The 26674-nt window shown below is 38.6% G+C and overlaps 1 protein-coding gene across 7 annotated transcripts in view; it reads left to right on the forward strand.

The window, feature by feature from the left end:
* Positions 1-26674, forward strand: part of SGIP1 (SH3-domain GRB2-like (endophilin) interacting protein 1) — a 226544-nt gene that overhangs the window by 101369 nt on the left and 98501 nt on the right. For 2 of the 7 annotated variants that reach the window (XM_011994958.1, XM_011994957.1), the window contains 6 exons: positions 584-647; positions 7097-7121; positions 9971-10042; positions 13823-13879; positions 16866-16920; positions 17631-17806. In XM_011994958.1, coding sequence (XP_011850348.1) covers positions 584-647; positions 7097-7121; positions 9971-10042; positions 13823-13879; positions 16866-16920; positions 17631-17806 — 449 coding nt within the window. Of the gene's footprint in view, positions 1-583; positions 648-7096; positions 7122-8109; positions 8194-9970; positions 10043-13822; positions 13880-16865; positions 16921-17630; positions 17807-26674 lie in introns of all 7 variants that reach the window. The other 5 variants (XM_011994955.1, XM_011994956.1, XM_011994960.1 and 2 more) reach the window with 3 other exon arrangements.

Genomic DNA, 26674 nt, shown 5'->3' on the forward strand with positions numbered 1-26674 from the left:
AGGGAAAGCATTTCAATCACAAGGACCACACAAGAAAGAAAGAAATACAGGAGTGCAAATTTTGGGGTGTGTTCAGAGAATGGTTAATAATTCAGTGCAGCCACAGACTGGAGAAAGTAGTAAAAGATAAGATGGGAATACGGGACACAGAGATGTGTCAGATCTGTGCAGTTCTCTTGGCATCGGTCACATGATCTCTGTCTTGGCATTATCCCAGTCTAAAGAATATGTCTAACCTGAAAATGGCTATTCTTCTAAATCTGTGATTTGACTTCTTGGCAGAACCCCAATATGGGTGATGAATAACAGTAGTCTAAGAAAATCTTACAATCTTTTCTATACCCATGCATCCTTGTGTTGCTTATAGTGCTAAGAACTTATGGTGTGAAGTCCTTGATAAATAACTACTGAAAAATGTATTAATGAGTCATATGAATATGCAAACACACATACCTATACATACAACTTCAGAAACTTCATTGCTTTCTAAACATTCAAGTCTAACTGGTGTGTTACAACTTTCAAAATATGTTCACTTGAATGTTGCTGAGAGAGTTTTTGACCCTTTGCTGTTTTCCCACAGGATTGAAAAAACGTACAAGGAAGGCCTTTGGAATACGGAAGAAAGAAAAGGACACTGATTCTACGTATGTACTTTAGGAGTTTGCCTCCTCGAAGAAGCTATTTGCATAAGAGATGCTCTTGTCACAGTCAATATAAGATTGCCACACAGTTTTCTCAGATATTATGTACTATTTGCTTTCCCCGTTTCTGAGTAAATTGTAATTATTCAATATAAACAGTTCTTAGATTTATGCTAAAAAGGTAAAAATTTTTCATCACGTGTTCAGTTTTTTTATCTTGTGTTTCTTTCTTTTCTTTTTAAATCATTATACTTCCCAGCAGTCTCAGGAGGCAGAAAATGTGACTGTTAATTTTATGAAGGATAAAAAGAATTCATTTCCACATATAGGGTTGAGCCTATGATCTGAACTAAAGAAATAACAAAACACCTGTTTGGATAGATTAGACCTAGCCAGAAACAGAAATGTAGACTACATAACATCTCAAAGCTCTTACTTGAGATGCCAAGATTTTGTACAAGCCGAATTGTAAATCAACCAACAGAATTCAGGAATGATTGGCTATTTAGCGGTGAATAAGAAACAAAAGCCAGAAACAACTATGGGGATGCTTTTACATATTTAAGTGATCATATCCAAGAGAATTAGTTCCCCACAGACACTGATAGACCCTGAAAATGTCCAATGACATAACAGTTTCATTCCACTAACTTCCTTCCACATATTTGACCATCTTGAATTCTCCTGCAGAAGTATTTGGCTCTGACACAAAATCTCAGTTGCCTTTTGGAGCCAAGCAGGTAACTTACATACGTGAAGTCCACTGGCCAGGAACTTGAGACTCCAGCCCAAGACCAGTGTAGGGAGAGCACAACTATTCAGCTGCAGGTGGTTGTGACCAGGTAGAAATGCAGATCTGATGTAGCTTGCTGTACGTCAGAATGGAACCCATTATACCCCTCATTTGGCTAGAATCTCTGAAAGAAAGTTAGAAAAAGGGAACAGCAATAGTTGTATGGGCATAGGTGAAAATGAAGAAAGCCACATTTATTCTTGCCTTTAGCTTTTCATTTTGTATATTTTTATCATGCATAAATTTTATCACAAGATCCTGAGTATTTCCCTGAGCCTTTGTCCTTTAAGAATTTATGATTCATGAGACAAAATATCTACTACACAAATTAAAGTATTGTTTATACAACTAATGAGGTAACATATTTGAAGTGACTCATATGGTACCTAATACTTAGTAAATGCTCAGCAAATGGCAGCTACTGGTACTCTTATTATTACTGACACAAATTAATATGTGTAAGTTCCTTACAAGCAACTAAGATGGGATTTCCTGGGAATTTGAGGGTGAAAAATCTCATATTTGGATTGATGATCAGTGATGCTTCAGGGTCGGGGAGGAGACTTGAGTTTGGCCTTCAAGAAGATGAGGATGTGTATTTCATGCAAAGGGAACAACAAAAGCAAAAGCAGAAAGGTAGAAAAGTCCACTAGGCATTTATTGACAAGACAAATGGGGCAGTTTGTCTACTTGGGAGTTACAGGTAAAGGTGATAATGGAAGGCAAGGCTGGAAAGGAGACCAGGACCAGACAGGAAGGGCCTTAAGTACCAGGCTGAGGTGTGTGGGCTACTTCCATAGGCAGTGGGCCACCTTGAAACCTTGAAAGTTTTTTAAGCCAAAGAGTGTAAAGGATTGGGGGGACGAAGTTATTTTTTGTCTAGATGCCAAATATTAAGTTCTTATATTTTCTTTTTTCATTTTCTTTTGTAACTATTTATTTCATGGATATTACATTTACTGTTGTCCTGCAAATTTTTCTAAATAACTAAGTTAGGAATATTTTTCTGAGGATTATATAAATTACATTGTTTCTTAAGAAGTTTGCCATTTTCTAATCATTAACCACCCAGAATATGTGCCGATGCCTTCACTAGATCAGAAGACCTGGGCTGTAGTCCCAGCACGGCCCAAACTCCATGGCTTTGGGAATTACCCTTTACTTTGCTGGGCCTCAGTTTCCACACCTGTAAACAACAACAAAGAAATTTATACTAAATGGAATCGAATTTCCCTAAAGGACCAGACACTATGTGAGTCATATAAGGGAAGGCATTATAGGATTCGTAGTGCCAGGTGTTGTGTGGGACACTATTCGATGGATCTCAGGAGAACATCGTTAACAGAAACTAAATCCATTTCTGAAGGAAGACAATGTCTGTAACTGACTGCACCAGAGATTTCTGGCATGCGAGGAAAGTTAAAAAGGAAAAAGCTTTCTTGAGAGAGAAGAGGTTGAACAATCTCTCCAGGGCAGGCTGCACTAATTTACATGTAGCCAAAGCACTACTCTTCCATCACCATTTCTGAAGTTATTAAAATAACTGAGTTATTCCTCGCAGCTATGGGTAGAGGCCAAATATCTCTCTGAGGTACTCTAATAAGACATTTGTTTAAAGAATCCCAAGTATCCTTCGTTTACTTCTTATCATTTGAGAGTCCCAAATTACTTACGTGATAGCAAAATAGCTGAAGCTGGTTCCACCATCAGTAATGGTCAAAGAACAAGCTGTTTAGTATGTTTAGTATAAGCCTTTGCTTTTCATGAACTCCCTAATGCTTTCATGAACTCTGTAATTTGATCACATATCATTCTCGGAAAAGAAATCATAAATGCAAAGGGGTTGGGAAAGCGCTCTAGCAATTTGCTGTCCCTTCAGCTTTAGTAAATGCTTATGTTTGTCTGTGATCATTGAAACCTTGTTGATGCAAACTGTTTTTCAGGGCTGCTACAACTCACTATGGGTTGCTCAGCAACCTGCTAGGGTAGACACCAGAACCAACTTCAGCTGATTGAACCTCCTTAGATGTACAGTGGGCTTATGACCAGAGTTTCCTGATTTGATCATCATTGCAGCAGCTGGTAGGGAAGAGAGCTTGTGCTAAGTGGCAGGCCCTGTGCAGGGCATATGTTGCGCTGATATCCTTTTTAGCCTTCCTAGTAATTAAATAACGTTAGCAGCAATACATCAATTTTAAAGAGAAATATCAGTGCCAAAGGAGGTTAAGTAATTTTCTGAAGGCTACTCAGAAACTAAGACTTGGGGCCCATATTCTAGTCTAAAATCCAGTGTCTGTGCTTTCATCACCGAAAAGAAAAAATATCAATGGGTAGAATTAAAACCCAGACAAATAGGAGGGTTAAAAAAAAAAAAGACAGTAGTTACAAAAGGTAACTGAAACTTTAAAAAATAGATCCCAAAATTCCATGGTAGATGATTCTTTTTAAAATAGAAGTCAGCAAATACAATAAGTCTGCCATGAAAAAGAAAAAAATTATTTTAAAATACAATATAAAACCTCAGGGGGTTAGAAAGTGAAATTAGAACACATGCCCAACTGTCTGAGGCTGCTAAAATCTCTTCACTCCCTATCCTGGGTTATAGTGTATAAAAATTATTATTCTAGAAAACATTTAATGAGCATTTACTATGTTCTAGGGACTGTTTCAGGTTCTTCTCTTTTGTTAGTCCACTGAATCCTCTAATAGCCCTATGGGGTATATACTGTTATGCTGGCTATTTTATAGATAAAGAAACCAAGAAAAAAAGGGGTGAAGTAACTTGCCCAAGCTTCTGCAGCTAGGAAATTGACACTGGTTGATCCCAGGCAGTCTGGCACTGGAGCCAGTGCCCTTAGCCACCATGCTCACTGACTGCATTGGACACATGAGCCACATTTCCATTAGTAGAGAAGACGAAGGATCAGAATAGGACTGCAGTGCCACTATGTACAATCACAGTTTCTCTGATTAAAAATTGTGAAAGACCATCCCAACAGCTGCAATAAGTATGAGGTCAAGTGCCTCCCGTTTAAGATCCCCTACTGATAGGACCTTGTACCTGGATCCACAGTGGGCAACACCACAGCCAGGCCAATCTCTGAGCTTTTGCCGTATCTATTGCTTGCGGTTCCCAAAGGCATCCCCACATGGATCAGTGCCTCTGAACACATCCTACCCAAAAGTTGATGCAATCACCTCTCTTCCAGCTCCGTTAGTAAGGTTGGAGTCCTAGTAAGAAATACTCATATCTAGAGACCTTAAGTCCTAGTAAGTTGAAGTCCTAATAAGAAATACTCAGTATATTGGCCAGGCACCATGGCTCACACTAGCACTTTGGAAAGCTGAGGTAGGTGGATTATCTGAGGTCAGGAGTTCGAGACCAACCTGGTCAACATGGTGAAACTGCTTCTCTACTAAAAATGCAAAATTAGCTGGGCGTAGTGACGCATGCCTATAATCTCAGCTACTTGGAAGGCTGAGCCAGGAGAATCACTTGAACCTGGGAGGCAGACATCACAATGAGCTGAGATTGTGCCATTCATTACACACCAGCCTGGGTGACAGGAGCAAAACTCCATCTCGAAAGAGAGAGAGAGAGGAAGGAAGGAAGGAAGGAAGAGAGAGAGGGGAAAAGAAAGAAAGAAAAGAACAAAAAAAAGAATGAAAGAAAGAGAGAGAGAGAGAAAGAAAGAAAGAAAGAAAGAAAGAGAAAGAAAGAAAGAAAGAAAGAAAGAAAGAAAGAAAGAAAGAAAGAAAGAAAGAAAGAAAGAGAGAAAGAGAGAGAAAGAGAGAGAGAGAGAAAGAGAGAGAGAGACAGGCAGACTAAGTATATAGATATAAAAAAGAGAATTGGCTTTGATGAGTATGAATTGGTACCTATTCTCAGTGCTCTCCTACTAGCCTGGGCTTACTATGACCATGATAACCTACTGGATTTACTCACCTGTTTCATTCTCTCTGTGATGAATATGTTTTCATTATTTTTATCCTTTGGTCCTAACCAATCGCCTGGCTCATTACAAGTACTTTTGTCAGCTAAGATTCTTCCTATCGTTCTATTTTAAATAAAATTTTTTCAAACTGGTTAATTTCCACATCCAAGTAATGTCCAAAAGTCTCAAGATTTCTGTCAATTCCCATGGTCTTTCAATATTAGGATGTTCTCTGTTTCTTGCCCCTCTATCACTGATTCACCTCTGCATCTCTGTGGACACAGAACTCACTAGTTATGAAAAATATGCACTCTGTCAAGTGTATTATAATCCAAGTAGAATATTCCGCTAATTTTGAAGGGATGTTGGTGGGGAAAGGGAATCACACCTTGGAGTCTAGATGGCATCCCACCAACTCTCTGCATTGCTCGCTCGCTCTCTCTCTCTCTCTTTTCTCACTGGCTCCCTGCCATTAAGCAATAATTCTCTTACCTGATTGCACCTTCTGAAGAATGATTCCAACCCCACACCAAACTCCTCAAGATATCACAGTTCACCTTAAGCACTTATTAAGGTTTTCTTCCAAATAATGCAGGTCCCTTTCCAAGCGTAATAAGTATCCCTGTATTTTTTAGCCTCTTAAAAACTGAATTAAAATGGGAAGTTATAAAATTACAATGGCTACCTTCTAGTTTCTCCATCTGCTCCTCTAATCCAGTTTTCCAAAATACCTCTAATACTCTAAAGTCCAGTGTGGCTGCAAGTGGGCAGTTTCGTGTTCCTAGTGAAGAGAAATCTTGGAAGAGAAAAGGAATTATAAGCAACTCACAGTTTTGAATACCATGTGTCAGGAACTATTGTAAGTTCTCTCTATATTACCTTATTTAAACTGGCTTAGAGAGGTTAAGTGTTCAGGGTCACAGAACTATTTGGACACCCAGCTTCATCTTACTCAAAAGCCCTTGCTCTTGACTACTGCAGCATGGTGCCACCGTAGAATAGCTGCCCTGGGCTTTAGTCATCAGAAGGAGCCATTTAGCAAAATGTTGTTCTCCATTTCCTGCTCTTCTATAATGGAAGGAGAAGTAAACATAGAAATACGGAGGAAAGTACCAATTCTCAAAATAAAGTTGAAAAATACCACAGAAGCTTTCTCATGTAGGAGGCAGTTCAGGACCATTCACAGAAGCAAAGATAAAAGGGCTGGGTTCAGTGATTCTCTCCTGCAATCCCAGCTTCTCAGGAGGCTGGAGCAGAGGTTCACTGGAGCCCAGCAGTTCAAGGCTGTAGTATGCTTTTGATTGTGCCTGTGAATAGCCACTGCACTCCAGCCTGGGCAACATAGCAAGACCCCATCTCTTAAAAATACACAGGTGAGACAGCACATTGGTTTACTTGCCTCATGATAGTTTTAAATGGAGCCAGCTAGAGTGGAGTCTCTTTAATAAACTCTCCTCTCAAAAATGAACCAAGGCACTACCCTACCCACTTGTGGCTTTGGGCTCCAACTTTTTAATGAGAATTTCCTTCCCACATACACATACCCCACAGTTAAATATCACTCAACCAATTTGTATTGATTTAGTTTTCATTAGCCAGGTTTACCAGGGCAGGAATGCTGGGGAAGGGGAGGGTAGTGGTTAATGGTTCTTACTGCTGTACTTTAGTCTATGTGGCAAGAATGATTCCTTAGCATAATAGCTATCAATTTCTTTTTGTTACAGAGGTTCACCAGATAGAGATGGAATTGTAAGTATTTAAATAACCATTTTTACTGAGTTTGTGTCAATATATGCTGTGTTTAAATTTCTCAAAGCCCCATTTTTTTTTCCTGTATGGAAAAAAATACCTTGAATGACTTTTTAGACCTCTTACTATTGTAATTTTCTATATTAATTGCATGGGACATAAATGTAGTCTTGGTCAAGCTAGATTTATTTATGGCATTTACCTAAAACCCTGCCCCAGAGCAGGCAGGCAAACAGATGGTGGGTCGCAAGCCAGACAGTTCATGCAGGGGCTGCTCCCATCAACTCTTATTTCATTTCCAATTTAATGATGCAAAAGTTCATTATGGGAGAATGTTTTTCTCCGACAGAGGCCACAAAGTTGTAATGAAGCTGAGATCCAAGAAAATTGAAAGAAGCTTTTCCCCTTTAGTAGTTGTGCTGCAGATACATTTTCTATATTAAATTCAAAAGTAGGAGATGGTCTTGAAAACCACTTAAGCCTGAATTTACAGTCTGAAAGAGGAAAACGTGTCCACTGGGTTTAGATCTAACAGTTAGCTGTGACTCCTTGCTGGCCGCCAGAATTCTTGCTTTTTAAAGAAGTCTGTGGTGCATGGGCTTAGATTTATCCGAGTTGCGCTTATGGGAGTCTGCACCGACTCCTAAAATGACTTCCTTCAAATCTAAATCAGATGCCTATTCAGAAGGTTCAAAAGAACAGCTGTTACTGAAAAAAAAAAAATGGACTTACATTAGGCTCATTGGGCTGGAGTGGGAACTAAAATAAACCTGATGGTTAAAAAATTTCTTAAATCACCCTTCACAATATTATACCTAAACTGGGGTGTTAATTGCAGCTATAGCAGGAATTTTTCTTCCACACTTGACTCAAGGTTCTTAGCTTTGGGGTGCCTTTTGCTTTCGTGTGGTTCTCACCATGAAATGTTAAGAAAATAGACTGAAATTGATCAGACATTGGGTAACACTATAATCAAGGCTCTATTCAGCAGGGGAAAAAAAAGACCCAGAAGACTCAGCTTCTCCTCACCTCTTGCTTCTGGCTCAGAGCCCTCTCGTTAACTCTGTCTCAGGTACTCTCTGCTTCTGTGTCTCTTCTTTGCTTCTGGCTTGGTCCCCTCCCTGGGTTCTCTGGTCCCCTCTGACCTTTGCAAAGCTCTGTTAGCTACTCTGCTTCCTATCCTCGCTGCTCCCAGACTGGATTGCTGTTTCTTGCTTCTCTACCTGTGCCACTCTCAGTCTTGTCCTCATTTTCTTTCTCCGAACCCCTGCTCATTGTCTCTAATGACTTGCTGCCTCACTATTCTCTGTGTTCTGAACAGCACCAGTTTAAATCTCTGGTAGAATGTGCACCCTGGTACCTGGTACAGCAGCTGACACGTGGCAGGCAATGATGAGTATGTGCTGCATTAATGAACCCAGCAGTCATTCTGGGGACGCATCCCCCCAGGGCAGGGCTTCATGCCTGAGTTCCCCAAGTCCTTCACCATTCCAAATCATATGAAGTTCTTTATTAGCAGTCGTGCCCACTTGGTTACTTAATTAGAAATGCCATAAATATCACTGATCGTGATTATTAGGAAAGATAAATTAGTTAATTTTGACTTCTTAGAAAATAACACAGACCTGTTCCGGAAAAGGCTACATTCAAAATAAATGCACTTCCTCAGAAACAGGCTTTATAGGTAATTGGACATTATTAGCCAGCTGCTGGTTTTACCATTTAGAAATGTTCTCCAAGCTTTCCACGTTTACTATGGTCACTGAATCTTAGAAACCAGTGCTATCTGAGTTTCTATCTGCATTCAGTTCTCAGAGATACCAACCTGATTTTCCTTCAGACTCAGACTGATTTCTTCAGCCCTTGTTTCTATAGACCCAGTCCACTTTTGCTTAACTGATATAGCTTTCAAATTATTGCCTTTTGAATGTCAAGTGTTGAAATGTGTGGTTTCATTAATGTAGTTCCACAAACTACAGGTGGTGGTGCACCTACCTAATGTTGATAAACTACTTGGTGAACATAAACTTTAATGTACTGTTGTTTATTTAATGCCAGTTTCTCAAAATCCAACGAAGCTCATCTCTGGTGACAATGCTTCTGAGGTTTAACCTATGGAGGCTTCGCGGCAGGGCTGCATGCATGAAAGTGGGCCTTGCTCCCCACTGGCTGAATGTACCCGTCACTGGCAGAGCTGTCTGTCATGGTGTCCAAGTGTGACGATGCATCCTAACCTAGACACAAACTCTAATTTGTGCAGGGCAAACTAACTTTTTTCTAAGCAGTTCCAGTTTCCCTCCACACATAAACTTGGAGCAACAGGGTCATAGCCCTTGTTGTGCGAAGGTCATTTTTTTATCACCCTGAACAGGTGTGCAGGAAAGGGCACAGATTTGGAGCTGACAGCTGTGTGTGCTGTATGTATTGGTGACCCGCAGGAAGGCTTTGATCCAGGCTAAACTGAACTTTTCCCACTTAGGTTAGAAATACACACATTTTTATTCAGTCTCTTCTTGTGTGTCCTTGTGCCTGTTCTCTACGTGTAAATTAAATGCTGGCTGTATGAGAAATAGATCCACATGGTCCCTGGTGCCTGGGACACATCTTCTTCCTCCTCCCTTCTTCTCTTGGCCTAGCCAAGCTGGCCTGCTGAATAGAGCCTCATTATGGGCCCCAAAGTCCACTCTTTGCTTAAGGAACCCTGCCAAGATTGGTAGGCCGTATGATTTGGCCTAGAGATGGTTTCTTCTATGGTATGTTTGCTGACTCCATGTAATTCTTTATATGTGTCTTGAAGAACAAGCAGATCTTTTAACCACTTTTTTCTACATGAAAACAATCAATTCCAGCAGCCCAGCCCACACGAACCACCCTACAATAGCAAAGCAGAGTGTGCGCGTGAAGGAGGAAAAAAAGTTTCGGTAAGGAAACAGATTTTAGTTTAAAATTTCCAAAGGGTTATTAAAAACAGTGAGTAAAATCCCAATTTAAAATTTGGAAAACACAGTAGTTTTTGTTTACTCCATTTAAGAAAACTCTTAGGTATTTCCAAATTACTTCTTGAATATCTGGGGCCAATTTTTAAATTAACCACGTAGACTTTATGGACTGACATCTGAATGTACTTTTAAAGAGTAATCACACATAAAAGATGTGTGTTTCCTGTTTCATCAACAAAGGACAGGAATTCAAATTTTAAAAAGAATCTACTATCTATAAAGAAGCCTTTGGCCATAAAGGAAATATCACCACATAAAATGAGTAGCCATTTCTTAGGATAAGCACTATCTCAATAACATCAGGAATTTGGCAGAAATTTGATCTGTAGGAACCAGTGTATTTGACCAAAGAACATTGAGTCAGGGATGCTGACCCTAGCCCAAACTCTGTGGTACCTATAGCTGTATTGTACATTATGGTAGCCACATGTGACTATTTAATTAAAATTCAGTTCCTCGGTTGCACTTGACACATTTCAAGTACTTCATAGCCACTTGTGGCTAGTGGCTGCCATTGTGGATAGCACACAGGTAGAACATTGCCATCTTCACAGGTATTTCTATTGGGCAGTGCTGTTCTATAGAATTATTTACAAAGTGAGTCAAGTTTACCTCAGGGGAGAAAAGATAATATTTACGCAGTACATTATGTACCTTTAACATGCCCCACCCAAGGATAATTACCTGGCCATGAGCTGACCTTGAAAACCAGAGGCATTCCCAATGGAAATTGAGAACTTTGATGAGTGTATGATTGAACATAACTGTCACTATATTTATCTATTTAGCCCATCATATTATATAAAAGCAGATAATATATGCTAACCAAAGTAAAATACCTATGAAGACATGATTAGCATCACTGTGAGCCTCAATTATCTTTAAATAATAGTCATATTCAAGTTATAAAAGTTACTTATGCTAAAGGTAGGATTTTTGAATTTTAAAACATACAAAATAAAAGGAAGAGGTAAAAATCTATATAATTACAATTCTAAGAGAAAAATCATTGTTTATATGTTGGTAAATAACTGATACTTCTTTCACTATTAAGCCTGGTTTTTAAGTGGTGTTTCCCCAAGTAACTGATATTCTTCCTTGCTTCTTCTTCTTGAAAGTTTTCCATTTGAAAATCAGTAGACTCGTTATCTTCACTATTACTAGTACTACAGTTGCACCTTTCTCAATGGTTAAACCAACAAAGAATTGTTTTTTTCTTGGGTTTGGGCCAGAAGAATTCCATCCAGGCTCTGACTTAGCTTTAACTTGATAATTTCCACTTGGAAAACCAAAGATATTTGTAATAATCCACTGGCATAACTGAGACCAAATTCCTCTAATAAAGCCGTGTGTGTGTGTGTGTGTGTGTGTGTGTGTGTGCATGTGTGTGTTGAATATCTACGAAAAATAATGTATTGTTATGATTTGTTGTTTGTTTTTAGTATTTGTTGTTAAAGTGTCCCTATTTTTGAAGAAAAAATTTCTACAAGTTTTGCTTCCCTTTTATCTCAGTCTTCCTTTGGTTTTCATGCAAACTGGGAAATTTTCACTCTGCCTAGATCGTCAGATTTAGAACTCACCTTTCTTTCTACAATATTAGATATATGTTGTCAGGAAAGAAAGAAAAACAAATATACATATATATATATATATATTTGTCTGTGTGTGTGTGTAGGTATCTGTGTATGTTTATTTATATATATGCATGTGTATGTATATATGTGTGTATGTATATGTACACACATACATACATACACACAAACAAGTGTGTGTGTGTGTGTGTGTGTGTATATATATATAAACTGTTTAGCTGAACATATAAGCCATCTTGGTTTTTAAGGGCCTTAGTTACAAAGATGAGATTATCATGGAAGCAAACTGTAGAACTTTGAAAATTTTGAACTCAGTAATTTATCTAATCTGTGGTTTTGGATAACAATCCTAGATCACAAAATTCATGAGTTTACTTCTCTGGAATCTGCTTAGTCCTTTTGATCTCCTATCAATATAAATTAAATGTCTATATTGAACTTGTTTGTTATATATGCTTTCTAAGAAGGAGTGGAGCACTTTGCAAAGAAGTCATATACAAACAAATTGGTAAAGCAGGAATTAAAAGAGAAAGTAAATATGATAAAGAGAAAATAGGAGCCCTGTCTACACCCGAGTGAGAGAATCATTTGTATTAAGTGTCACATTATGTAATGGACCAGTTCTCAACAGTAGCTTTGTAAGGTATACACAGGCAGAGTTGATATGACAGGTTTTACAAAGACCTTTGTTCAAAGTAGAAGAAATACCACCGAAGCACTAATTCAAGGAAGGCAATTATATGAGAAGATTAAAATGATGTAGTCTGCATACAAATAATCTATGTTAGGAGTGGGACAGAGAGGGAGATGGTCACAGACCTTATGTCCATGGATGCTGGTCTGTGGAGGCAAAGCATGGCCCAGTTCTTATAATTGTAAATTCTAGTGCCATGGTAGTATATTGGAAGACAGAGGGCATGAACACATTATCTATTTCTTGTGCATTATTTACCCTTGCCAAAGCCCTGCTATTCCATAGAATACCTAGTCAACATTCACTGTTATTCAATGATGATGATTATTCTGGGTTATCTAGTGATCCTATGTGCACACATAAAAAGCTTATTTCTCCACCTATTTGTCAAATTGGGTATTAGTTGTTTACATTGCAGTTCAAGTGGCCTTTATTTGTTATTGCAAAATTAGAGGTCCTGTGTCCAAGCCTCATGCATCACCATTTGATGTGTGTTGTGCTGAGATCTGCTATGCGCAGTGACATACCCTTGTCCCATGTGCTAAATATAAGAATGTTGAATGCACCCTCCATTACCAACCTGATTTGTGTTTGTCCTTTGCTCACAAGACATAGAAAATCTTGGCAATATCTGTTTGGGTGATGCCACATCTTTGCTCAAGTGCTTGTAGCCATGTGTCATGGCTGTACTAGGGGACAAAGAAAACTTTAAGATAATCAGAAGAGAGTAGTACTAACATCCAGTCAACTTGCAATGATACGTGCTCACGGAGGCACAGATCACACGAATGACAAAAATCCACCGTTAATCCTCAAATTCTATTTTTAAAATTTGATAAGAAAAGTCATTTTAAAAACATTATTTTTAATAACTAGGAGCTGAATAAACTTTTGTGGAGCTGACTTCCTCTATGTTTTATCAAGGGAGTAGTTACAAAAAAATTGAGTCGGGGCTAAAATGCTAAAAGATTAATTAATGACTTGGATGAGTACTCTTTGGATATGTTGTAACTAATTGTATATAATAGCAGCATGGAGGTAAAAATGTTTCCATTTAAAATACGTATATACACGGCTATATCTCCTGTAGGTTTAGAGGATTCAACTATAATAAAGGTGCTGCTAATTCTTCAGTAATTGAATAAAATTTGAACACTTCATCGTTAATATCCCTGTGCCTCAGTATCCTACAATCTTTTGTGAAATAAGTACGTAGGCTTTTTTATGCAGTGTCACGGCAGCTAGATTTACCATTCCGTTACATAAATGTGGCTCCTTAATAAGCTGCTCTAATATGTCTTTCCAGTGCTGGATTTTGATAGCTCTTGCTAAATGCAGATAAGAGTTCAATGTTCTTTGTTCCTTTGTTTTTATCCAAATATTTTCCTTCTAAATTCATTTTCAACTTTATTACAGAAGAAAAGCAATGGAGCACCAAATGGATTTTATGCGGAAATTGATTGGGAAAGATATGTGAGTATCAGAAGATTGTTTCTCTTTATTAAGTATTTTACAGCTTAAAAATGAGTTGAGGTATTCTTATAATAGGACTTAGAAATAAGTGAAATACTCATCATGTCATTAGGAAGTGCCTAGCCTAGTTAGGATGGGGCTAAGAGCAATAAAGTCTGTCAGAACTGAGTTTAAGATCTTGTGCAAGCTTGTCTAACTTTATGAGATTTTTTCTGATTGATTTATTTATTTTAGCTGATCAGCTATTGTTAACGTTAGTGTATTTTATGTGTGACCCAAGATAATTTTTCTTCTTCCAGTGTGGCCTAGGGAAGCCAAAAGATTGGACACCCCTGATGTAGCCCCTACACGTATCAGCTGTGTGTGGCCTTGGAGAAGTTATTTGCCGAGTAGCAAAAAAGAAGTCAATGACCGCGTGTCATTGTTGCAAGGATTCAATGAGCTAATTATTTGCAAAACATTTCAGTAACCTGCCTAGCCTATAGTATTTGCTCAAAAAATGCTTTTCTAATATTAAATCTGGGTGTTTCCACCCTGGTCCTACTTCTTAGAAGTTTTGAGAATAGAGGTAAGTCAACCTGATTTTGGCAGGAAAGGCTTCAGGGAGGATGTGACCTCTGAGCAAAGGCCTAACATATACATAGAGGCTAACTGGCTGAACATTTGGGGGAAGAGAATTGCAGGCAGAGGGAACAGCACTGATGAGGTTTGCAGCACCCAAATCACAAACATTGGGAAGGAGAGAACATGTGACTGAGAGGGGATCAGTGGAAGATAATTACAAATGCAAGGCTAGAGAGAGGGGCAGGAGCCAGCCCTGCTGGGTCTTATTGGCTACACAGAGGCACTTGGCTTTTATTCTAAATGCAGTGAGAAGCCAGGGGCAGTTTTTAGCAGGTAAGTGACCTCGATACACTTGTATTTAAAAAAAAAAAAAAAAAGCACCTCTGAGAACTGAAGAAGGAGGAAAAGAGGAAGACCACAATAAATGCTCAAAAACATGGTGAGTTTCAGACACAGAAAGAAAAAAACTGTATGATCTTGCTTATATGCAGAATCTAAAAAGAAGTCAAATATGGGAGGCTGATGCAGGAGAATCGCTTGAACCCGGGAGGCGGACGTTGCAGTGAACTGAGATCGCACCACTGGACTCCAGCCTGAGCGAAACAGAGAGACTTTGTCTCAAAAAAAAAAGAAAAAGAAAGAAAGAAAGAAAAGAAAAAGAAGTTAAATACATAGAAACAGTAGAAAAGTAGTCAGCAGGGACAAAAAGAGAGAGGAAATGGAAGAAGTAGCTCAAAGAGTACAAATTTGCAGTAAGGTGAGATGAAGTCTAGATATCTAAAGTACTAAACATTTGCTAACGGTTTAGGTGCTCTTATCATACACACACACATAAAAAGGGCAACTATAGAAGGTAATAGAAATGTAAATTTAACTGTAGTAGTCATTTTACTATGTATATGCATATCAAAACATGTTGTATATCTTAACTATAGACAATAAAAATGAATTTATTTAATGGGATTTTTTCCTTGGTATGTAGACCCTCTTCTCTCTCCATGGTTATGGCACTTTTACTGCTTTATTAACTCCCAAACTAACTCTCCAACTCTGCCTTCTCTCACGGACAGACCTACAACCTCAACTTCAACAGGGCCACCTACAAATGCTTCATCTTCCTCCCCTGTAGGACATAGGGTATAGTCTGAAACAGCTGGGGTCAAAACCTAGATCTGACATTTGCTGGGTGTGTTTCCTTGAGAAATGGTGTCTGATTTCTCTTATTTCCCCCCTTGATAAATGGGATAATTCTTTTCACATATGTTTGTTGTGTGGTTCAGTGAGGTAAAGTGTGGGTCACAATGTTTACCATGTAGTAAGAATCCAAATACTATCATTCTAATCCCAACAGTACAAACTGCCTTTTTATGTTTTCTGCTTCTTTCCAAAAAATGTTAGTTGTCTGCTGTTAGAATTAGTTCAACTTGGAGTACCAGCACTTTCCCACAATTTGAGGGTAGAAATCTTGGATTCCTCTTTAACCTTCCCTCTGCTTTTTCTCCTGTGACTGATCTGTTACCAAGAACCAACAATCCATCCTTTCAAATATCCTTGAGTTATCCCATCCCACCGATAACTCGATCCATGTCCTTAGCACATCTTGCCTGAATGGATGCACATGTTTTGAATTAGTTTTTCTTTCTCCAGTTCTTCTGCCCCAAGGCTATCCTGGAACATACTTCCAGAACTCCTTAAGATCCTGCTTTCAGTATGCCCCACCCTAGCTGAGAAGCTGCAGTAGCTACCTCAAGTCCAAACTCTTCCCCTGGCCTCTTGGCCTCCATAGTCTCATCTCCCCATCTCCCGCTGTCAGCTTCTTCTCTAGCCATGTCACCGTTGCTGTTTCCCCTCTGTTTCCCCATCTGAGTCACCCAGTGTCTGCTCCCATCTTGGTATATCTGAACAGGCTCTTTCTTACCATCTAGAAGGAGCTCCCACTCTGCCCTCTCCTGTCTGTCCTGAAAGACCCATAAAGACCTCTCTGATTCTTTTAAACCTCACTAATTTCCTCTTCTTTAAACCCTGTCTAACACAGGTGTTTTGTGTTTTATATTTTCTTTTTAATTTTTTCCTACCAAAACACATTTCAATTTCCCTGAGGACAAGTAATCTGCATTTCTTATCACCCATGTTGCTTAGCACAGTCCTTAGCTTACAGGAAATGAATGTTAAATTCTGTTTGAATGCTTTCTTTCACTGACAGTTGATTCCTCCTCGTTTATTTTCCCAGTAGGAGGACCCTCCAAGTATCCTTGAGTAAATATCTAAACATATTGCTCAAAATTCACTTCCAAAAGTTAGAAGCTTCATCTCCTAAAAGAAAAGACTTTTCTATATGCTTAAATAGAAGACTCTAGAAAAAAAATAATTTCTTGATCACTGTTAGGATAATAATCACTTCATATGCACTTGTGTTTTATAGAACTCACCTGAGCTGGATGAAGAAGGCTACAGCATCAGACCGGAGGAACCCGGCTATATCCTTTCTTTATTTTTTTATTCTAATTTTCATTCACTCTCAAGAAACAGTAAGATAAATTCAGATTTTACAAAAGTAATGAAATAACCTAATCTTCACAAGTCCTGTTATCCCTAATATTAGAGATGAATCAACAGCACTGAGAACAGCCTGAGCTCTAGCAAGCAGGCATTTTGCCTTAATCTATTCATAGAAAAGAGAGAGGAGAAAGAGAAAAATGTGCTGGAAAAACAACTGTGGAAATGGTGGGTACTGGGCTGTCTGCTAATCCCTGATGTGACTGTCATTTATAGTGACTAGAAAATAGCTCTTACTGTCCTCTCCCTACAATTCATTCCTGGGCAAAGCATGTCACACTGATGCATTTAAAACTTCTCGTGGATCATCTGTAAAGCAGCCTTCCTCTCTCTGTAGATGAGTCAGCTCACATGTGCTTGTCTGTGTATGCAGAGTATGACACAACAAATGGCCGACCGCTGCAAAAATGTAGAATATTAGAACCATTGCTTCGTGAAATTCACCATCTTTGATCATGTTCTGAGGAAAGGTGAATAAGTTCTAACCCTTTCCTCCTTTACTTCTGTATGTTTTGCTTTGATTTTCTGCCATCTAAGGATACTTTTGCTGTCTCTATATGCAAACACTCTTGTCTTAGAGTGGTTGCCTCCCAGTAGAAGAAAGAGTTATGTATCTTTAACTGTGTTCTACCTACCAAAGGAAAGCACTTCTATTCTTCGAGTGAATCGGAAGAAGAAGAAGAATCACATAAGAAATTTAATATCAAGATTAAACCATTGCAATCTAAAGACATTCTTAAGAATGCTGCAACTGTAGATGAATTGAAGGCATCAATAGGCAACATCGCACTTTCCCCATCACCAGTGGTGAGTGTTGTGTGTGTGTGTGTGTTGAACTTTAGTGAGATTGAACAGAGCTATGTTCTGCCTGTATGCATTAAGTCAATCAGAAACTCCTTAAATTGAAGCCTGCATATGGTCACCATGTAATGAATTCTATAGACCTTAACAAGCTCATTCTAACTTGAGAAAGTTGTACTTATTTTATATTGCAGTCCTTGTGCTTTTCAAAATGGTGAAAAACACATGGAACCACATTTTCTTTTGACTTATTTTCCTGCAAGCATTTTAAAAAGAAAAAATAATAAAGATTATCCAGACTTATCTCTAATGCAGACTTAGCAACTAGAAACAACATGAAGTTCACAGATTTGCTAACAGTGATTTTTAAAAACCCATCTTAGTTTCCTTTTCTATGATACATCACGTGAAAATACATGGAAGGAAACTGGTTATTTTTTGTATTGCTATGCTCTAAAACCAAAAATTAATCAAAATCATAGTCTAAATGGAATTTAAGACTTATATCCTTCATTCTATTGTATTATCAAGTTGACTTAAATAATCTTATCTTTAAGGTACCTCAGATATGAGTAATTGTTCTATTTATATTATTCAAATAGGTATTTTCCTCTAGACAAACTAAGACTCAGGGTTAAAAAAGAGGTATTTTTGCACAATTTGCACTTCCATTCCCCAATTCCCAGCTACTAAATTTCTCTAATTGCTGAATTCTGTGTTCCAACATTTACAGTTTTTTCTCTGTTTGATAAATGCCACCATTGTTTTCTAAAAATGGTTGTGAGGAACAGATGAAGGCTCTCAAACTGGCAGCTAATATGTTCTTGGCATCTTCTTTAGAGAGATGAGATCTCTGTACAGCATTCCCCTTGAACAGGGCAGTTAATAAACGCTGAACCATTTTCAAGATGCTTCAGGAAACATCTCAACTAACCTTTCTAAATGAGTTGTAATCATCCGTCTTTGAGAATAAACTTTTGCCTCACTGGGATGAAAAATGTCTATCATGATGCTTTCTTTAGTGTTTAATGCTTATAACGGACTTGATCGCTGCTGTTGGTGACAACCAAAATGATTGCTAAGAGTAACTAACCACAATAAACAATATTTAAACCAATTTTTAATCATATACTCCCCTGCTACTTTAAGATGTCTTCTTGAAAAGGGAAGCATGAAATGTATTAGTTTTCTTTTCCTTCTGCAATGGAAGGTGCAGATTTTATAGTTACATATTGGCCTGTGAGTTCTAGTAATGGTGGTATTTTAAATGCACACTCTTTCACTTTTCAGTGGCATCTTTCAAATTATTTTTCACTTACTGAATAATATTTTTTACTAAAAATCTCCTTAAGTGTCTAAAACCAGTTTATAGCCATGTCTGTGCAGTTTATTTTATTCACTTCTCTGAGTTTATTCTCTGTATAATAAACTGGCCCTTTGGAAGCTACCTGGGGTAAGTAAAAGAAGGCAAGTTCAGAGGATTAAGTGAAGAAAATTATGTGAAAGCAAATGTACTGGCAGAGTCCCAGAAACATAGTGGATGTTTGCCGGAATGTAGCTAAATCCAGGAAAGAAGAGATTCCCTCTGTTGAATAGAATATGCATGGCTAAGTTACCTGGTAGCTATTCCTCCAGCCAGATACATTGCTGAGGATGCAGCAAAAAGTGGTGGTTTACTCTGAGCTCTTTGCAACATCTGTTTTTAAGGAAATATATTGACATGGTGTGGTTAAGATTCTGATGAAACAGTGTTAAGGGAAGCAGAGTGAAAACTAGATGGAGACACCCAGAGAGAGTGACCTCGGAGTTACTCTGTTTCTGCAAATCAACAACACCACAGACCAAGGGACCCTCAGCTCCCATTCCCAGCACCCACACCTCCACTTTGTTCTCTATGATGTGAGAACCTGGATCTCCTATTCCTGTGATTCCTAAATATTTATAATTTTTCATACTTGGTGTGGAAGAGTGAGCTGTTATCATTACTTTAGGAAAGGGTGAGCATGTTTCTGGATGCACATAAGTTTAAAGAGCGGTTGTAACTGAAAACATATTCTTGGCTTTAGAATCCTTGCCCTCTCCTTGATAACCCATGGGTAGATACGGATAGATACAGATATAGATAGTGTTGTTATCGTTGTTGTTGTTGTTGTTGTTGTTTAGACAGAGTCTTGTTCTGTTGCTCAGGCTGGAGAGCAATGGTACAATCTCTGCTCACTGCAACCTCCACCTCCCGGGTTCAAGTGATTCTCCAGCCTCAGCCTCCCGAGTAGATGGGATTACAGGCATTCACCACCATGCCTGGCTACTTTTTGTATTTTCAGTAGAGACAATGTTTCACCACATTGGCCAGGCTGGTCTCGAACTCCTGACCTCAGGTGATCCATCCATCTCGGCCTCCCAAAGTGCCAGGATTACAGGCATGAGCCACCGCGCCCAATCATGTACATATATTTAATAAATGACATATGTAGCACTTCCTCTCCAGAGCCAGATAAGTAGAAATAACCTGAAATCCAGCTGGTGCCATGATAAAAATGACAATGATTTTGGACGTTACATGTTTCCAGCCCAAAGGGCAGACAATTATACATCTATATTTTCTTCAGGTACTAAAAAAGAAATAGGGTCTACACCAGTTAATGATATATCAGAATGTTTTATTTAAGCTATGGTTTTTATACTACAAAAGCATCAATCATTACATTAATAGAAATGAGGAAATGTCAAATAATAAATTATTCATAACAATGATTTACGTTGGACTTCTGATTTATGTTTCTTTTGAAGTTTTTAAGATAAAGTTGTGCCTCACTTATTCTTTTCATTTATTTGTTAATATGTATCCATGAACTATAACTAATTTGATCTCTTTTATCATGAATTGGTCTTTTTTTTACTTGAATAGTTTTGCTATATATATTGGACAGTCAAATTAATGAATTAAATGGGAGAAATGAATGAATCATATAATTATGTATATATACTATATAAACTTATCTGAAAATTACTTCTCAAGACAAAGTCTCAGCAGCAAGACAAATCAAGATTTTAATTGCTGGCAACAATCCTACTGTATAGTTAGACAAATAAACATAATTGTAGTCCAGATTTTACCTTAGCCCTTGATTTTTATATAGAAATAAAATATAATGTGGGGCAGAACACCAAAAAGGCAGAAGGATAATACAGGAGTTAACTCACAGGTAAAGGTAATAGTTCTTATTCTTATCATGTTCCAGTCTGCTGATAAGATACCATGCTTACAGGGCAAAGAATGAACATCACCCAGGTTTGAGATGTTGATTTGGCATCTGTGTAAGTTAGAATATTTGCTAAGCTGTTTTTAACAGAGACCAAAATAATAATGGCTTAAACTAAATAGGTGGTTTCTTTCTCTCCCACATAAAAGTCAAAGCTGATAGGCAGTCCAGAGGTAAAAGAGTCTTACTCCAGTGGTCACTCAAAAACCCAGGAATTTTCTGCATTATTGCTTCCCCTTTCCTAGAGTGGCACTGCTGCCTTACCACCACAAGTACTTCCATGTACCAGCCTTGGGATGGAGGAAAGAAGAAATAAAAAGAAAGAGGTTTTCTTTAAGAGTTTAACTCAGAAGTTGCACGCATCACTACCACCCAGATCCCACTACCACAGTTTAATCACATGGACACATTCACTGCAAGGGAGTCTGGAAAATGTAGTGTTTTGCTAGATAAACATGTAGCCAGCTAACATTCAGGGTTTTATTACTAAAAGACAAAAGAACAAATGGCCATTGGTGGACTTTGACAGTTAGTTTCTGCCACTATGTCCTGAATTATATTGTATCTGCATCTTAAGGTTAGAATTAAGTAATCTCAAATTATTTCAGGGAGTTCATTAGGAAATGGGATTTCTTCCCATATATGTTTAAAATTATTTCCAGTGCCTATTGAATCCAGAATGTTCTAAAATAATTTTCTAATCACTAATTTATAAATACTAGTGATACTGTGCTGCTTGTTAGCTAACAGCAGGGTGAACAGAGACGCTCCAACAACAGTACAGTGTCCCTCTGCTTATGCAGGTTCACTGTTTTTTGAGGCAGATTGTTCCACTGTTGAAAGAAAAATCTTCCTTTTATTAAACCAAATATGTAATTTTGTCCTTGATTGTAGTTGTACTCTTTAAAGGATGAACAAAGGGTAAAGCCCCTTCTTTTACCAATGAGTTTTCCAAGAAGCAGAATGACTCCAACTCCAAGTTTAGTGTGCAGGATGTTTATTAAGGAGTGACCTTAGACTTAATACCTGTGGTGTGGGGCAGGCAGAGGGAGAAGTTGAGCTTTTTTACACAACTAGCAACAGCCTGAGCTGATCCCAGGGAAACTCGGGAACTAGTAGGAGCCTTCAGAGTTAGTGTGAGTTTGGCTAAGATGAATAACCTTGATACTGCTCAATCAATCAGTGCTCTGATGTGGGCCACACTAGGAAGGGGCATGCCCTTGGGTTAGGTAGCACTCTGCAGTTGAGGCAGATCCTGAGGTGCTGACAATTGAAGGCTGCCGATAGCCCTTCCAGCAGCTGGTGCAAGGAACCCTTCTGAAGAAGATTCTGCATGGCACATTTTGGTGTCCATCCCAAATTCCCTGTTCTTGACGTAAGCCCTAGTATATCATTGCCATTCAATTAATGCTTGTGAGTGAGTGAGTGAGTGAGTGAGTGAGTGAACAAATACGTGAATGGGACCAGGCCAAGGACAGAGAACCGTGGCATGTCACCACCTTCCTGTTTTACAACCATCCACTAATAATACCCTTCAGCCTCCTTTGTTCACCACACAATGATTCTCCTAACTGTGCCCTAATCCTGGGCACATATTTTCATTCATTTTTTTCAAAACAATACTGCATTTGAGAGATCTGGGGTGTCTATGGCCTTGCCTGGATCTGCCAGGCTAGAAACCCTATCAGGGAGAGTGATAGGTTCAGTTTGCCCTGTTTCTTTGCGCTGGCACCTAGGGTTATCACCTTCTTTTCCAAGTGCTTTCTGGCCATCTGTTTAAATATTTTGTTCTAGAATTTTGGATTAATCACAAGCAGGTGCGTAGTAACAGAAAGCACATGTCACATGGATTCAGATTGTCCTGGGTCCCAGCCCAAGTCGACCACTTTCTGCCTATGTAACCTTAGACAAGCCCCATAACTGTTCTGATCCCCCATTTCGCCACTGTAAAGGAAGGATGATAAGAATCCTTAAGGACTTTTTGTGCAGAAGATCCTAATAACAGTACATGATGTGTAATTGGTACTCTGCAATTGTTTGTTTCTTCATTACTTAACCTGGATTCTTTTTTAAAAAACACTTCTCCTTTTTCAAGGGTCATGCTCTGCTTCCCCATGTTCAGCCTCCTAACCTAAGAGCATACTGTGTTTTCGTGTCCTGGATTAGAATGTATCTACATCTCGAGGTTAGAATTCAGTTAAAGCAGCTTGGAGTTCTCTTGCCTGTATCAGACTTTAATTCTGAGCCAAATCTGATCCGCCTTTTAGAGGAACTACTTTTAAGTTAGTTTTCTCCATTTTGGACAATTGTGGTTGATTTTTCTTTAAACACAAATAGAAACTTTGTATATACCCCCTGAAGGAACTGAGGTACAGTGGGAAAAGTGACAGCCCTGACCTCAGCCTCTTGCTAGTAGTACTGCTTAGGTAAGGTACTTAAACCTCAGTGAAAGTCTCGGTTTCTTTCTGTCTGAAATGGAACAAACAGCTACCTTACAGGGTGGTTGTTGCCACGGTCATCTCTTTCTGCTAGTGCAGTGTAAAGACCACTCTCCCTAAAGGAGGAGATAGAGACAGGTGCAACACGAGCAGTAGTTTGCTTGCTTTACACCACACTCCCTACATTTAGGGTAGAAGCAAACCTCCATTATATCATACAAGAAATGGCTTTGTTCTTAAAGAGTAAAGTAATTTTTTGAAGAAGACTAAATAAAATAATCAGTGCAGGAATGAATTATAAGGAAATATGCCTTCACACACACATACACAGACACACACACACACACACACACACACAAGTCAGAATTCAACATACAATTGAATTGAATTGGATACAATTCCCTTTAAGATAATTTGAGGGAAATAGAAATGAGGCTTATTCCAATGATGTCCCAATTACTCAAACAAGTGGGTTCTACCTCCTTTTAGTTGATGACGTTTGGTATGTTGCAAACCCTGTGCCTTGATTTCTTCATCTATTAATGGAGTGACTCCCATACCTACTTCATTGGGCTATTTTGAGGGTTGAATGATTTAATGTATGTCAAGTACTCATAATAGAAGCTACATGTAAAGATTGTCTCATTGCTATGGATGCTAGAGCACATTTTAAAGAATATCATTAATAGTGAAAAAAAAATACAAAAAACTAGCCAGGCGAGGTGGCGGACGCCTGTAGTCCCAGCTACTCGGGAGGCTGAGGCAGGAGAATGGCGTAAACCTGGGAGGCAGAGCTTGCAGTGAGCTGAGATCCGGCCACTGCACTCCAGCCTGGGCGGCAGAGCAAGACTCCATCTCACAAAAAAAAAAAAAAAAAAAAAAAAAAAAGGGAAAAAAACTCAAATTTCCAAAAGTAATTTAGAACCAAGACCAGTAATTAATTACCCATTAATTACCCTAAGCATCAAGCTGGGAAAGTGTGTTAATTTTTTGTGATGCCTATGAACTGGTTTTGCAGATAATTCCAGAAGGAAGCATCCCTAAATTGTTTTGAGTACCACCAACATCCCCTGCATACATATGGTACTCTTTGGGAGACCTATTGAAGGCTAACATTCACAATGGCACACTTCATTGTGCATCATGGATAATTGACTTTGTTTCTAACTCCCCCTTCAAATCATTTCACCAAATATATGTTGAGCACCCTCCATGCAGCAGGCACTGAGAGCTAATACCAGAAATATTGAACAGTCTGAGAAAACAACATCTAGCAGCCACCAGAAGCTGAAATGTTTCTTGTGGTTCAAGCCCTTGCCTGTCTTCACTTCAGTTTCCTGATTGAAGATGTGGTCTTCTGCCATCCACATTCCTCTGGCCTCCATTTCCAGGTCTCCTGGCTTGCTCACCCTTCCTAGGATCTCAGATATGGACATCTCCATTCCTTCCAGATCCCACCCGGAGCACTGTCTGACACATCTGCATATGTGCTGTGCTCGCCAGGTACCTTAAAACCTGTGGCTCCCATGGCTTTTGTGGAGGCGAGAAGACAAATGCCATGGTTTAATCCTTGATGTGATCTTTTATGCTGCCATGGATTCCTTTATTTTTGGTTTTTGGTGAGCCAATAATCCCTTCTGGCTTACCTTGAGAAGGTGTCTTTTAACTACAGGGATTTTGTTCCTTACTGATTAAGAAATTGTGCTCTGGAGTAAGTCATTCTGGCTTTGCATTTATTATCTATGTAGCTCCGAGCAAATTACTTAACTCTTTAAGCCTCAGTCAAGGCTTAATCGAGTGTAAAATAAGATTAATAATACTGCCCACTTCATAGGATATTTGTAAGAATTAAGGAAATAATGCATATAAGGTGCTTAGTACTTTCTAAGGAAATTTATGTAAGGTCTAAAAGAAGTGCTTAGTAAATAATAGCTATTATTAATCAGAATAACAATAGAATACCAAAGTCATCTTTAAGATCATTGATGACTTTGAGAACTTGTCATGGTCATGAATTTGGTAGTGGCAGCTGTGAACACAAATTCTGTGTCAGATGCTTCACATACAAGAATTCATTCATCCTCCCAGCAACCCTGTGAGATCAGTACTATTATTATCCCCACTTTACAGATGAGAAAATTGAGACATTCAGGGATTTATTAACTCACTCGAGGCATCACAGCTAGTAAGTGAAGTTGCTGGGATTTAAACCCAGAAAGTTCAGTTTCTAATTGAGAACTCTTAACCACTATATTATACTAGTTTTGATGAAAGCTATTGGCTCTCTTTCTAGAAAAAAAGTTCTCTAGCTCATTCAAACTATTTTACATACAATTTCTGAATGCTCACATGAAAAAAACCTTTGGAAGGATATAGATCCCAGCGCAAAGGGCCCACCTCATAGACTTTCCCCCCAGTGAGTCCATCCACACAGACTCTCTTCTATGGTACAGCATTTCATATATTGTACCATGTGACAGGAGAGCGAGGTTGAGTTGATACCTTGGCAGGTCAGGCTTAAACGCTGCTGTGTGACACGTGATTTCTCATTTATTGAAAGTATCTGATTATATATCCAGATTGTATGCACTTTTGTTTTCAATGTTAAGGAATGATGTTGTTTTTATATGACTCATTTATTTCAGTTCCCCTAATCAATTAATCAATCGGCAAGCACTTTTTATGTCAATGGCACATTATAATAATGCTATGTGTTTTATAAATGCCCAGTCATGATCAAAAGGATGAAATGAGCAGCAGCACTATTAAGCCATCTGGGAGGTAGTTGATAGCCCATTTTACAGAGAAACCAGCACAGAAAGTTCAAGAGACAAGGATAAATAGAATGAACACAGGCTTTTGAGTATGTATCTTATTATCTATGTGACTATAGGCAAGTTCCTTAACTCTGAGCTTCAGATGCCATGTCTGTAAAATGTGTCTACCTTCTTATGACAGGAGAAAATATTGTAGAATACCAAGTTCAATGCTGTCTCCCAGAAGAGGCGCCATTAAATATCAATCACATTCTCAGCTTTGCTTTCCTTTTCCTTAAGTTCAGAGACTTGTAGGAAGCAGAAGGAAAATAAAAATAGTGAGGGAGGACTTGAGCAAAGTCACAAGGGTTGAGAGAAATGATGTGAGAGCAGGAGCCGACCTGCCCTGGCATGTAG

This window comes from Mandrillus leucophaeus, unplaced genomic scaffold (assembly GCF_000951045.1).
Source record: "Mandrillus leucophaeus isolate KB7577 unplaced genomic scaffold, Mleu.le_1.0 Scaffold464, whole genome shotgun sequence".
NCBI lineage: Eukaryota > Metazoa > Chordata > Mammalia > Primates > Cercopithecidae > Mandrillus > Mandrillus leucophaeus.